At 37.8% G+C, this 12,702-nt stretch overlaps 1 protein-coding gene and 1 non-coding gene across 3 annotated transcripts in view; both read right to left on the bottom strand.

Moving 5' to 3' along the window:
* CNKSR2 (connector enhancer of kinase suppressor of Ras 2) overlaps positions 1–12,702 on the bottom strand; it is a 144,177-nt gene that overhangs the window by 44,807 nt on the left and 86,668 nt on the right. For both annotated transcript variants that reach the window (XM_035115478.2, XM_035115480.2), the window contains 5 exons: positions 8,749–8,882; positions 7,584–7,795; positions 5,187–5,276; positions 3,354–3,568; positions 295–343 (listed from right to left, as the gene is read on the bottom strand). In XM_035115478.2, coding sequence (XP_034971369.1) covers positions 295–343; positions 3,354–3,568; positions 5,187–5,276; positions 7,584–7,795; positions 8,749–8,882 — 700 coding nt within the window. The remainder of the gene's footprint in view (positions 1–294; positions 344–3,353; positions 3,569–5,186; positions 5,277–7,583; positions 7,796–8,748; positions 8,883–12,702) is intronic.
* On the bottom strand, positions 64–138 carry TRNAK-UUU (transfer RNA lysine (anticodon UUU)). Its single transcript has one exon. It is a non-coding gene; the product is annotated as a tRNA-Lys (tRNA).

The raw sequence follows: 12,702 nt of genomic DNA, 5'->3' as shown, positions 1-12,702 counted from the left end.
TCGCAGCATTTGGAAGGTACCATGAGGGTCATCTAAGTTCAACACCTGCAATGCAGGAATCTTTTGCCCAATGTGGGGCTTGAACCCAAGATCCTGAGATTAAAAGACTCATGCTCTACCAACTGAGCTATCCCAGCAGCACATATCAGCATTAACTGTTACAAAATTGGAGTGTGTCTGTTTTAGAATTGCCATGTTTAAAATATATGCAGGCAAAAATGTTTACACAGTATAAAATTATGTTTAATTTTTCACCAGATCTATTTGGTGAAAACTGTTTTACATAATATTTACCTTTGTTCTTCTTTTTAGATTTATGCTGTAGAGAGGATTGTTGAAATGTCTAAGAAAAAAACACACAAGAGTTTGGTTAATGTGTGTCAATCACACCACAGTACTTCATGTACAACAACACAAACCTTAGACTAGAAGTTCTCTTAAACTGTGTCCTGCAAGCTCTATTCAGACGGAATATGTTACGGAATGGCTGAAAAGTGCACTTGGCCCTGCAGTTAATTTACTATCAGGACTTTAAAAAACTGGAAAAGTGGAAATATCAAGCAGCATATGCAGCAATAGAAAATAACTAGTTTCAAGAACTTAAAATCTGTTTTGCTGCATTTTCAACAGTTCTACAATTACTGGTTTGCTTAATCTGACAAATCGTTACATCAAAAGCATGTTTACTGAATATAAGGATTGCATTGGCCCAATATTAAAGAAAGAGCTCTTTTGACCTTTCAGTGTTTGCTGCTGTAATAGATCTTTCACTTCATGGACTGAGGAGCACCAATGCTTCATCATCAAGTTAACAATGCATTTCTGGTCCAATTATGAAAAAGCATACAATTTCCCATGTGTACACTGCTACACACACACACACACACACACACACACACACACACTGCAACTTCCAAGTCCAATCAATCCTCTTTGTTAATTCTTCAGAAGTATACAGTAGAAGATGACAATTATCTCTGTGCACTCTCCTCTTTATCTAAATGGAAAGTAACGGTAACTGTGAGAAAGTTCGGGTATGTCTGCCTAGCCATGTTAATTCAGAAGACTAGAGACTAATAGTTCACAATAGCATTATCACCAGATTTCAAGAGTTTCATGTTAATGGACTTTGAAGGTCCGAGTTGTTTATGCCTTGTCCCTTCAAGTCATTCATTCATTCATTCATTCATTCATTCATTCATTCATTTTCTATACTGCCCTTCACCTGAGGATTACAGGGCAGCTTATAATATAAAAACACAAAAATACATAACATAATAATAAGAAAGAAAGAAAAACCCAGGTTCAAAGGCCGTAATTAATCAAAGGTCTGGGAGAAGAAGAATGCTCTTGCCAACTGAGATGGATCTAGAAAATTAGATCCCCCCCAAGAGCATAAGCTCAAGAACGTTGCCCAAGAAGGGGAGAGTACCCAAATGAGCACAGCTGAGTGAGACCAACTCCACCCTGCTCACTCACCTGGGTCTCAGTGACACAGACCAGTGATAAAGTGATACAGATTGGCCTCATCATCCATAATCAACTCATTGGTGAGGGAGCTCTTATTTAGAGTAACCTGGTATTCAGCAACAGCAGCTGCAGACTCGAGGGCTGGCTGGTAGGACAACTGCAATTGTTCAGGTTGGAGGAGGGGCTGGCACATGGCACAGTCACTAATTGCCTGTGCTATGTGCCCCTTCCCCTGCCTTCCTCACCTCCCACACCGTATCTCCCCCTACCCTGAACCACTATGATTGGGACCCCAATGCCCTCTCCACAAATTAAGAGCAGTTGAAATAATTAAAAACAGAACAATTATAGCAGCATGGGCCCTGTCTGCCAGAATTTAGACATAATATCAGTCCAATATATTGTTAATGAGGTGTGCTCCTGCATAGATTCCCCTTGCCTTTCTTCATACTCCTGGTTTCAGTGCTTCGATTCTGGTTTGTTCAACCACAGTTTATCATGAAATCTGAATCAGGAGACTCTTGTTTGATTGATGTGTACAATTCCAGAAAAGAAACAAGGATCACCGCCTATTTAATTTCATTACTTTTAAAGACCAAAATAGCAAAAATGGTTTGTATCAAATTTTGTATTTACAGGAAAATTTACAATAGCTTAGACTATCATTAAAAAAATCAGAATTTAAGTAGATAATTTCTATTTATTTAAAGATAGCACTAATAGAAATTATTTTTATGAAGCAGCTGTTTCCCTGTTGCAAAACATTTAACTAAACTCCAAGAAAGACAGCCATCACATCCAAAACCAAAAATGAAATCCATGTCTTAAATGGATGCAATTGATTAAGATATGCAAAACCATTTATATTGCTTTGCTTTGTGCATATAGGCAAACAGATGTCACACAAAAAAATCAATTTTTGTTCATATATCCTGGATCATCCTGGATGAGTCTGATGACAGTCCATAGATTTGTTCTGTATTATTAAAATATATGACAATAACTTTATCATGTGAGAAAATTCCCCACAACTGTACATGAATGAATTCATTATGAAAATAAAATACAAGAATATCCACAGGCCCTAAGGATTCTGTTAATTCACATGTACTATGAATTGGGTTCCTATAATACTTTAAGTTATTTCAGTCACCCAGGCTTCAAGGGAAGCAATAAAATGAGTGTGCTGGAATAAAAGCAGGTCATTGGTTTTAAATTGGGCTCAGTGGAGAATCATCTGCTTTGACAACACTCAATGACAACAGAAACTGGGACACAGCCAGAAACACAAAGTCCCACAAAGACTGGATGTGTTTAAATCCGTTTGCTAGTTCACTAAAAAAAATAAATGGTAAGATAGCACTGGGGCATAGCTGCCAAGTTATCCCCTTTTTTAAGGGATTTTCCCTTATGCTGAATAGGCTTCCTCACGAGAAAAGGGAAAACTTGGCAGCTATGCACTGGGGATTGGGAAGTATTGGCTTTCCCCTCAACTTTGCAGGATTTTAATGGTCTTTTAATAGTTCTTTTTGAGTGGTTACTTAAATTCATTATTTTCAATTCAAAATAAAATTGGTGACTATATTTTCTAATCTTTCCAAAGTAGTTATGAAAACAACAAGAATCATATGAATATGACTGCACGATTTACATTTTGATTCTATTTTTATATAATTGAATTTGCAAAAAAAAGGTGTATATAGCAATGACCTCCAGCTTCATATCCTCATCATTCAATACAACTGAAGGGCAGATTACACTTAACTGCCAGGCTTCTTTGCTTCATTTCTTACTAAAAATTTTAAAAAAACAAGCAATGGTCATGTGTCATTCACTCAACAACAGCATCAACATAGAGTGAATTATTTTGTAATTTTACTCACGTGATATAAAGATGTTTCAGGCCCAGGTGTGCTCATGCTGTCTTGCCTTAATGAATCCATTTGTAAACTAGGTAGCAGAGAATAATGACTAGGGCTGTTGCTTTTATCTCCCCTCTTTTTAGATTTTTTGCCTGTGTCCTTTTTGCTGTTTCTTTGAAACATGTAATCCTCTTGAGCTATTTTTTCATTGCTCATATACCGAAGTAATGAATTTTCTAGGTAGAAATTGGAAAGGTTATACTGAAAACCAGTTCTTAATTGTCCAGCTGTTCAGTGCATATTTTGCTGAAATCAGGACTACCTGCTTTAAAACCTGCCTTTCATTGGACTGAAATACACAAGAATGCTGAAATTCTCTGTTTAATACCATAAAATCCAGTAAATAATGGTGCACAGTGTACGTAGATACACTACGTACTTAGCTCTACAAACAATTCATAAAAATGTTTGGAGAATCATAGAAACTATACCGGGGTAGGCAACCTAAGGCTCATGGGCCGGATGCGGCCCAATCGCCTTCTCAATCTGGCCCACAGATGGTCCGGGAATCAGCGTGTTTTTACATGAGTAGAATGTGTCCTTTTATTTAAAATGCATCTCTGAGTTATTTGTGGGGCCTGCCTGGTGTTTTTACATGAGTAGAATGTGTGCTTTTATTTATAATGCATCTCTGGGTTATTTGTGGGGCATAAAAATTTGTTCTTATTTTTTCCACAAAATATAGTCCAGCCCACCACATGGTCCGAGGGACGATGGACCGGCTGAAAAAGGTTGCTGACCCCTGAACTATACTGTATATTCTGTCTTTGCTTGAATAACATTTCTTATTTTCATTCAAACTTTTAAAATAACTTTATATTCTCATCAACTATGAGGAAAAGGGGGACTTAATCATAGCTCACTTTGAAGCTATAGGATACTTTTTTTGTATGCAAGCTGCAATATAGTACCATTAGTAGAGAACCTTATAACAATCACTGCATCTATTTGCTAACTTCATGGGGTGACTGTCAGTGCTTATGTATACTATTCAGGACTCAAGGGAGCCCTAATGTTTGCAGACCTGTGTATTCTTTTTTAAAAGAAAAGGAAGAATAAGGGTCTCTAAAACAGGGGAATACAGACTGCCTTTATGCTGTCAGGTGAACTAGAGGAGAAGTAAACAGAAGCTGAAGATCTGATTTGATCTCCTCACCTCACCCTCAACTTCTTTTCTCTCCTCATTGCACCACTACAGCTTTCTCATCTCTATTATGAGGCTTCTGCCAGCCTACCTAAGCATCCCCCTTCTATTCAGGGCCAGGCAGCAGCTGACAAGATCCTTGCCTTCAAGGGCTCTTAGGCTGCAAGCTTATCCAAGCTTACCTGGAGTATGTGTCACTGAACTCCAATGAATATGAAGAATATGTATTATCAAGATGAATTCTATTAACATCTCATATATTCTCACAAGAGTATTTCATTGACATTGAAATAATAAGATTTTAAATTATGTTGTTCAAATATGTGTGGGGAAACCCCTCAAAAGCTAGGGTTGAGTTTCAATTACTTCCCTGCTGCTTCTCTCTGGGAATCAAATTGCAATAGTATCATGCATGGTCTTATAAAATTGAGAAGTTGGCAATTTGTTCTTAACTGCCAATTTGTGACACTGGCAATGAACCATCAACAAGAATTCTCAAATATTAACAACATAACCTGCACTGTGTAGAATGATCTGGAATAATAAGGACAATTTACATTTTAATAACTTCTATAAATATATTCAATAATTTCTGTAAATGTATATTAAAACACAATTCAAATGTACAATTAGTACCTGAGGTCACTTACCTCTCCTGCTATCTCTTTTTGTCTTGGTGGGATCTTCATAATCCCCTACCCAGTTATATTCTACTGGCATAGATATAGGTCTTAGCTTGCCTGCAGCAAAATATATAAAAGTGTTTGACTTCAAAATATTTGTAACAAAGTTACAAGATTAATGTATTTACACTTCCTTCTTGTGCTACAAAAGTAATTTATCATGAGTAGGCTACTTGTAACTTAATGGTTTTTGAATTATTTTCCTATGTGCATACAAGAAAAAAAGTACCCCCCCCTTTAAATATACCCATCAATCTGAATTCTTCTAAAATATTGTTAACCTGATCTAACTTTTCACATTATAATAACTTATATTTGGGTCATCATAGAGCAATTTAGCATTCAATAAATCTTGCATACATCCGTAGGATTTACTGTGTAAGCGCTCCAATGGAAGCAAAAGATTGTGTCTTTTCCAGCAATAAATTAGGTACAAAATGGAATTCTTAAAGGAGTAACCCAATGTCCTGGAAAAATTACTGCGGAATATCATGTTCAAAAAGGCTGAAGAATTGGTCACCAATACTATCTATAACACAGAAAGTCCTAATTCAGAGTCTGTAAGACTGGACAATTGTACGTGAGATTCTGTGGACAGACACACAATATGGCAGAGACTGCATACAAATGGTTACAGTATTAGCCTCTGTCCATGTGAGGTCTATACGCACAAGCACCATTATTTAAGCAAACATGGTGTCTTCAAAAAGAATTGATTCATATCAATTAGCCTATCCCTAGGCCTCATGTGGAAACATAAGTTTATAGAACTGATGATGCCATGGCTACAACAGGCAACAATTTGAGAGTAGCAGGGCTGACCTCCCAAGATGCAAGTGGAAGGCAAAGAGATAGCTGAGAGTTAATCAGGAATAAGATGGGAGAGTAATGTACATTTTAGGTTATATAAATATGACTGCAAAACTTATTTTCTTTTCAGTCTGACAGCAATTTTAATTTTAATTTTGTATCTGGATTTAAAATTAATACAAATCTTTATATGCCAATAAGAAAAGACTTCCAGCTTTTTATAACACTATAGGACCATATTAGCTTTATTGTTGTGAATATTGTAAATAAGAGCTGCCACAATTTATGTGTGTTCCAGGTAAAAACTGACAGATTATCAGATGTTGTAGTATTCCTTCAATCTAATTATCTGTGCTCCAGACATAAAGGAGTCACATTTAAAAGTCAAGTGAATTAAAAAGTGATTTTGCTTTCAGATTTGCCATTTCAGAATTGAAGCTTAAATTGTGGTGCACTGAAAATGGAAAAAAACAATGAAACAAAGCTTTTATTTAAATAACAGCTATATAGATAAAATAGTATCATTCAAGGAAAGAAGAGAAGTCTGAAAGGGTAATTTATAGAGCTAAACCAAGGCTCAAACACTTTTCACACAGATTCAGGATTTATGTAAGCATGACATTTTCAGCCAAGAAAATTGTCCACACAAGTTAGACTTTAATATTACACAGTGAAACCTTAAACAATGATTTTAAATCTATGGTAGGCTCATAAACAGCAAGTTAAGAATCTGACAGCCAGAGAGGGGAGGGGAGAGGGAAAAGGAGAAGCTAAAGCTTTATAAAACAATAAACACAATGAAGAGATAACAGCAAAAAGATTCACCATCTGTGGAAGTTCAGGACGAAATTAAATCAGAATTTATCATTAATTATTTGCATAGTGCACAATGTGCTATGAAATTAATTAGCACAGACACAGAACTAGCACAGGTGTCTTTAAAAAGCCGCAAATACACTGAAATAGTATTTTATCAATGACTATTGGAAGAAGACATGGAAGAAGCAAATGAACCTCCATGTTGTGAGGCAGTTAGTGAAGTTTAGGGGTGAATACTGATGCAAATGCAGTCTGAAGAGCACCATGTAAACCTAGGAGGGGGGCCTTTATGTACATGGCATTTGCATGCAAATTATGAACAAGTACAAAAGAACACCCTGTACAAAATAATCAAGAGAGGACCAAAAACCAAAATCAAAATAGAAAAGCGGGCATGTGTATGTGTGGAACAGAAGGCATGGGAGAAGAATCAGGAAGGAAAAGCGGAGGTGAAGAAGCTGATCTGCAAAGTAGGCTAAGGCTCATAGTATGAGCCTCATATTGACTGTTAAGGCCAAATGACTATGCTGGCTCTTGGCTATTTCAGGAGGGGTTGAATAATTGTCTTGTGAAAGCCAGGGCTGGATGTAATACACAATGCTGTAAAGCACAGCATAATGTGAGAAGAAATATGTGGTACATGAACTCTAATGGATACAAACAAATGTATGTTCCAGGACAAAACTATGTAAGATCCATGAAGGATTATATTTTCATTATAAGTGAGTGCCATACCATAGGTTGGAGTGCTCTCTCTCCTTCCAGAGCTACTTGTTCTTCCTTTTTCATATTCATAACAGTATAAAACAGCATCTTCTTCAACCACATTAAAACGCTTTCGGTATTCTTGGTCCAGAAATGAATTTGGAGATTCAGATCCCTTGTGCACTGGTTTTCCCACTAAGTGTCTTCCGATATCATCACATGGAAGATTCCCCTTTTCATCCCTTTGAGGGGAAAAATAAATTTGGATGCATTCTGATAGCCACATGAAGGAGGAAAGTAAGTAGCACTGTGCATAATGATGGTTTTGCCTACCTCATGGCAATTGTCACAACTTAGTTAAGCATTGGGACAGTCTTAGTCTTGGATGGAGGAACAGTTGTGGTCTCCACTTGCCCCTCCAATGCTAGGGCATGCTGTTAAAGGGATTGGGGGGGGGGAGTTGCGTACGTCCTTATGCCCAGTTAGGGGCCAGGACCGATAGCACTCCCCCAGACAGTGATTCCTGTGGGGCTCCCTCTATTTGACATAAGACTTAGGAACCCCCGTGGCCGGATTGACCTATGGCATCACTTCTGGCAGATGGGCCAGAAATAATGCCTAAGCCTCAAGCCTAAGCCAAAACTTTTTCATCTGCATTCAAAAAGTTGTGGCCTGTTTCCATCCAAAAAGCCAGTCTATGGTGTCCTTTATTTTACTTGGATGGTTGGGGGCAGAAGAGGCCTAGCAGAAGAGGCCTAATTTGTACAAAATGAAGTGGCAGAATTCTAAACTATATGAGAAATCTGTTCAAAACTAACATGAACGATTTGAGTATCTAGTACCAAGGAAATATTGCTATATTCCTTTGAGTCACTGAAACTCCATTTTCTGTATGGTGTCCCCCCCCCCCCTCAAAACTGTAAGGACAGGAAGCAGTGTCATTGAAAATGGGTGTGAGATTTCTTCTTCCATAAGTAACTTTCTCTGTAAAGGCTGTCATGTCTATGGGTGGGTGACAGTTGGTCTGTGGATCTTGGTTTGTGGATCTCCCCTTTATATTGCAAAGTTTGCAATCTGGTAGAAGAAGTTTGCAATTTCACACCTCTCCCCCACCCACTTCCCAAAAAAGGATGTAGTTTCGCTTTGTTATGAGAGCGATTACAAATTATCAGGAAGATCAACAGCGAGAATTCACCTGGGAATATAAGGCTCTGCTGGAGGAGGAGGTATGTAGAGGTCCTGAAGGGCTGAACTGTCTCTCTTAGTCGGTGTGCTTATAGTACTGGATGGTGTTGCCACACTGCTTGTAGGACTTCTAGGTACAAGAGGCTGGTTAAAACAAAATATAAAGAATTAAATGTATATGTGATTATCACTGAATCACTTTCATGTTTTTATTGTCACAGTAATTTAAATCGAAATGTTTATGCACCAGAAAATGCAATGCTTGCATAGCTGACCTCTTTGTGAGTTACATGGATAAAAGTATTCTATGTCATCCAGGGAATATATACTGGTGACATTACAAGGATTGTTTCAGTCCACCCCTTTCCTCAACTGCTAGGTGCCTACATGTTGTAAATTTCCTAAGCTACAACATATACAAATCATATTCCTAGAGTTTAATATAAATTGCATCACACAGACACAGCTGAAATATCTCTTTCTGGATATATTCCCAATGTTACATGTTTTGGTTCTTAGCTTCACAGAAGTCACATAAACAATGTTCTTCCAATGTTTTTAGCAAGGGGTGTTCATTAAAAGACACTTCTTCAGTTAACACATTTTAAACCCTATGTCTTGGTTAGCTATGCTAAACAGCTATAGTACTTGCTTTTGGGGGTGGGGAGTCCACTGACTTCTAGTTGTCATAGCATGTAATAACTCTAATTTCCAGGATAGTTAATTTGCTTTTATTTTAACTGGAATATTAAAAGTAAGCAGACACATTTTTATGTTTGCCAAACAATGGACTTGTTTTGATATTTTTCTGGTAACAAATGCATTTAAACACCATTTAGGACTTGCATCTACAATAGCAATCATGTTGTGTTTCTAGCAGGACACAAATATTTCATTTTGGGATTTCAGGGATAGAGGGCATAGTAGATCATCCTTTGTAAGAAGAAAAATGAATAAATTGTGACAGCGAATTGGGACTTTACTGTAAATACTAATCATGACACCTTTGTAGGGTACAGAGACTGAAATATGAGGTCTGCAAAATCTGGCAAGGTATGCTTGGTGGTATAGTGAGATGTAATGTGATGGAAAGACACACACAAAAATGGAATAGATATACATCAACATGAACATTAAAAATGGACATAGATTCAAAATCTGAAGGAGAGCTCCCTCTCAATTCTGGAAATCTGACCTAAGGAGAAAGATGTTTGGAGTACCTACTAAAATAGAAGACATTATTCTGGATAAAAAACAATACACAGAGTAGCAAAGCTTCAATTTTACGAGCAGGAGTGAAAAATGTCTACTATAAGTAGCAAAACATCTCTTGAATCCCAATAATCTTGACTGAAAGGCACAGCATTAGCAAATAGATATCACCACTGAAAAAATGAGGCAAGCATAAATACTGTTTCTCATTCAGAAGTCATTTTCAATAATTATAGAATGGCTGTCCTGCTGTGGTTCAGGTTGATAGCATCACTTCAAAGGTGCTAGCAGGAAAAACCCACACATTATTTGATTTCTAGATTTTAATAATCTTGGTTAGCAACCTTTTGAATCTTCATGAATAAGGCTCCCCCATTATCATTCAAATGTAGACTGAAATGTGCCATGCTCAATTCATTATGACAGCCAAAGGTGGCTTCAACATTCCATAACAGAAATTATCAAATTTGTTTCTGTGTTTACAGGGCGTGGGGTTCCTTAGTTGCCACTGCTTCTAAATTAAGATATTAATATTCCAAAGTAGTGATGCACTTATGAAAGAAAGATTGTTATTTGACAAGAAGCTGCCTGAGCACCATTTGGCAACATATGGAATTCCAAAGTATGTTCAAGTTATACATTCTTCAAAAGGTTCTCATTAACAAACAAACCAATTTCAATCAGATGGTTCTTTTCACAGTTACTGCCATCTTATTCTTCAGATGCACTTAATTGTTAATTTAAATAACTGAGTCATTTTTGTTATTAAGGCAATATTCAAGATGGAAGCAAAGCTAGTAGCTGACATCATAAATATGAGCTCAATGTTGCATGAACAGGGGAATTCCAACAAGGTGTTCCATTTTGTAGAGTACAATTTTCTGTGTAATACAACCTTCTCAATTTTTAACATTCCCAGGCATTCCTAGAAAATGGCACATGTTACACACTTTATAGTTCAGATATTGTAAAATTTCAGTCACGCAATTAAGAAACACTAATTTCATGTAGTTTTAATTTAATATATGAAATCACAAATAGTAATTCAGATTTCAATTGTTTTCGTTTAAAAAAAGGTCCAGAGGCTGCAGTCCTATGCACACTTACCTGGGAGAGAGTCCCATTGAATTTAGCTGAATTTACTTTTGAGTACAAATATTTCCGAATGCACTCAAAAATTAACATTAAAAAATTATGTCTAGTATATTTTTGTACAAGATATAAAACTAGTGAAAACAAATTTGCCTGATGAGTGTGTCTGTTTCTGGGTCAGAAACTATACAGTAATTGCTAGATTACACACAATCTGAATGTCACAGCAACCCAGCAACCTTGTCTATGTGGTGCAGCATCACATCTCCCTCAAGGGTGGTTTGCTCTCCCCAACATGGGTTGTGATTGAGAGGAGGTTGATGTGCAACTGTTTAGGTATGTTTCTCAGCCTTCAGGCAGAAAGACTGGCTCATGTCTACTAGCATTTATATTACAGCCAGGAGTTTTCAAACAGTAAAACACAGATTTCACAATTGCATATCCTCACCATAGCTGCTAGCACACAGCTGGCTGTACATAGATTTTTAATAGCAGCAAGAGTCCTAAAGACTCATGGTAAGATGAAAACAAAGATACTCCACTGTGTGTGAAAAAGGGAGGATTGAAATGTCAGGAGCAAAATTATATACAAACACAATTTGTTGCTAAAATTCAGCAATTGTATAACATATGCAGACTGAGAAACAATTGCTAGGAAAATTGCATGGTCTCCCATAGCTTCAAATTCTGGGATGAGCCTTGATTGAGTGAACATGTGGCGCCTGGATGTCTTGCATAGTTCTCCTTCTCACAGGTATTGCTTTATTTGAATTTGAATAAACGCTGCAGAGTAGACTTGTTCCCTATCATGTTCATTCTATTTGCATCTCCTAAGGCAGCCAGCAAGTTCTCATTTTTTATTTTAATAACAGTGAAGATACACTTGAATGGCAGGCACATTGTGATGGCCCTCCCTAGGCCAGGTAGAGAGTGAATAATGACCAGGACACAGGAGTAGGTGAAAACAGGCCGGAACTTTTATTGACTACAATGAGGTAAGCAGGGTTGGCATGGCATTGGGTCAGGGTCTGTCATCCTGTAAGATCAGGGTCTGATCTGAAAACAGATACACCATCCCAAAACACCTACTAAGGAATTCCTTGGAAGTTGACCAGCATAACAGGACCCAGCACGGTGCACAACTTGCAGCTGGAATCCTGCTGGTAACCTGAGATGTGTGACACCAGACCCCACCCACCCATGCTCAGGCCAGGAGCTAGTGCACCTACTAAAGGCCCTTGTGTTCAGATCCTACCCAATGCCATTTCTGCTCAAGTTGTGACAAACAGATTTGTAGAAGACACCCAATAAACACCTGCTATCCACTGGGAGAAAAGTGAAAACCTTTCAATGGAAGGTCCATTGTGGTTAAAAGTAAAATTCCTTTCTGGCCCTGTAAACCAGCAACCACTCATGCCTCAGTGGGAGACTCTAGAACTGAGGCAGTGAGAGTTGGAAAATTCAGCCCCAAAAGGAGAAAGGCTGAGTCTGAGGGCAACTGACACTTTAAGAAGGCCCAGTGTCCCCCCACCCCTGATCTCACCCAGCCATTTGATATGCAGAAGCCCTATGAGATTCTGGGGAGACAACCCCCCCCCCCAGCTGCAAATTAGCTCATGGCTCAAATTCCCTTGCTAAGCAGAGAAAGTTTGAGCTGTCC

The sequence above is a fragment of the Zootoca vivipara genome, chromosome 4 (assembly GCF_963506605.1).
Source record: "Zootoca vivipara chromosome 4, rZooViv1.1, whole genome shotgun sequence".
Lineage (NCBI taxonomy): Eukaryota > Metazoa > Chordata > Lepidosauria > Squamata > Lacertidae > Zootoca > Zootoca vivipara.
This window is presented reverse-complemented; position numbering and strand designations above follow the sequence as displayed.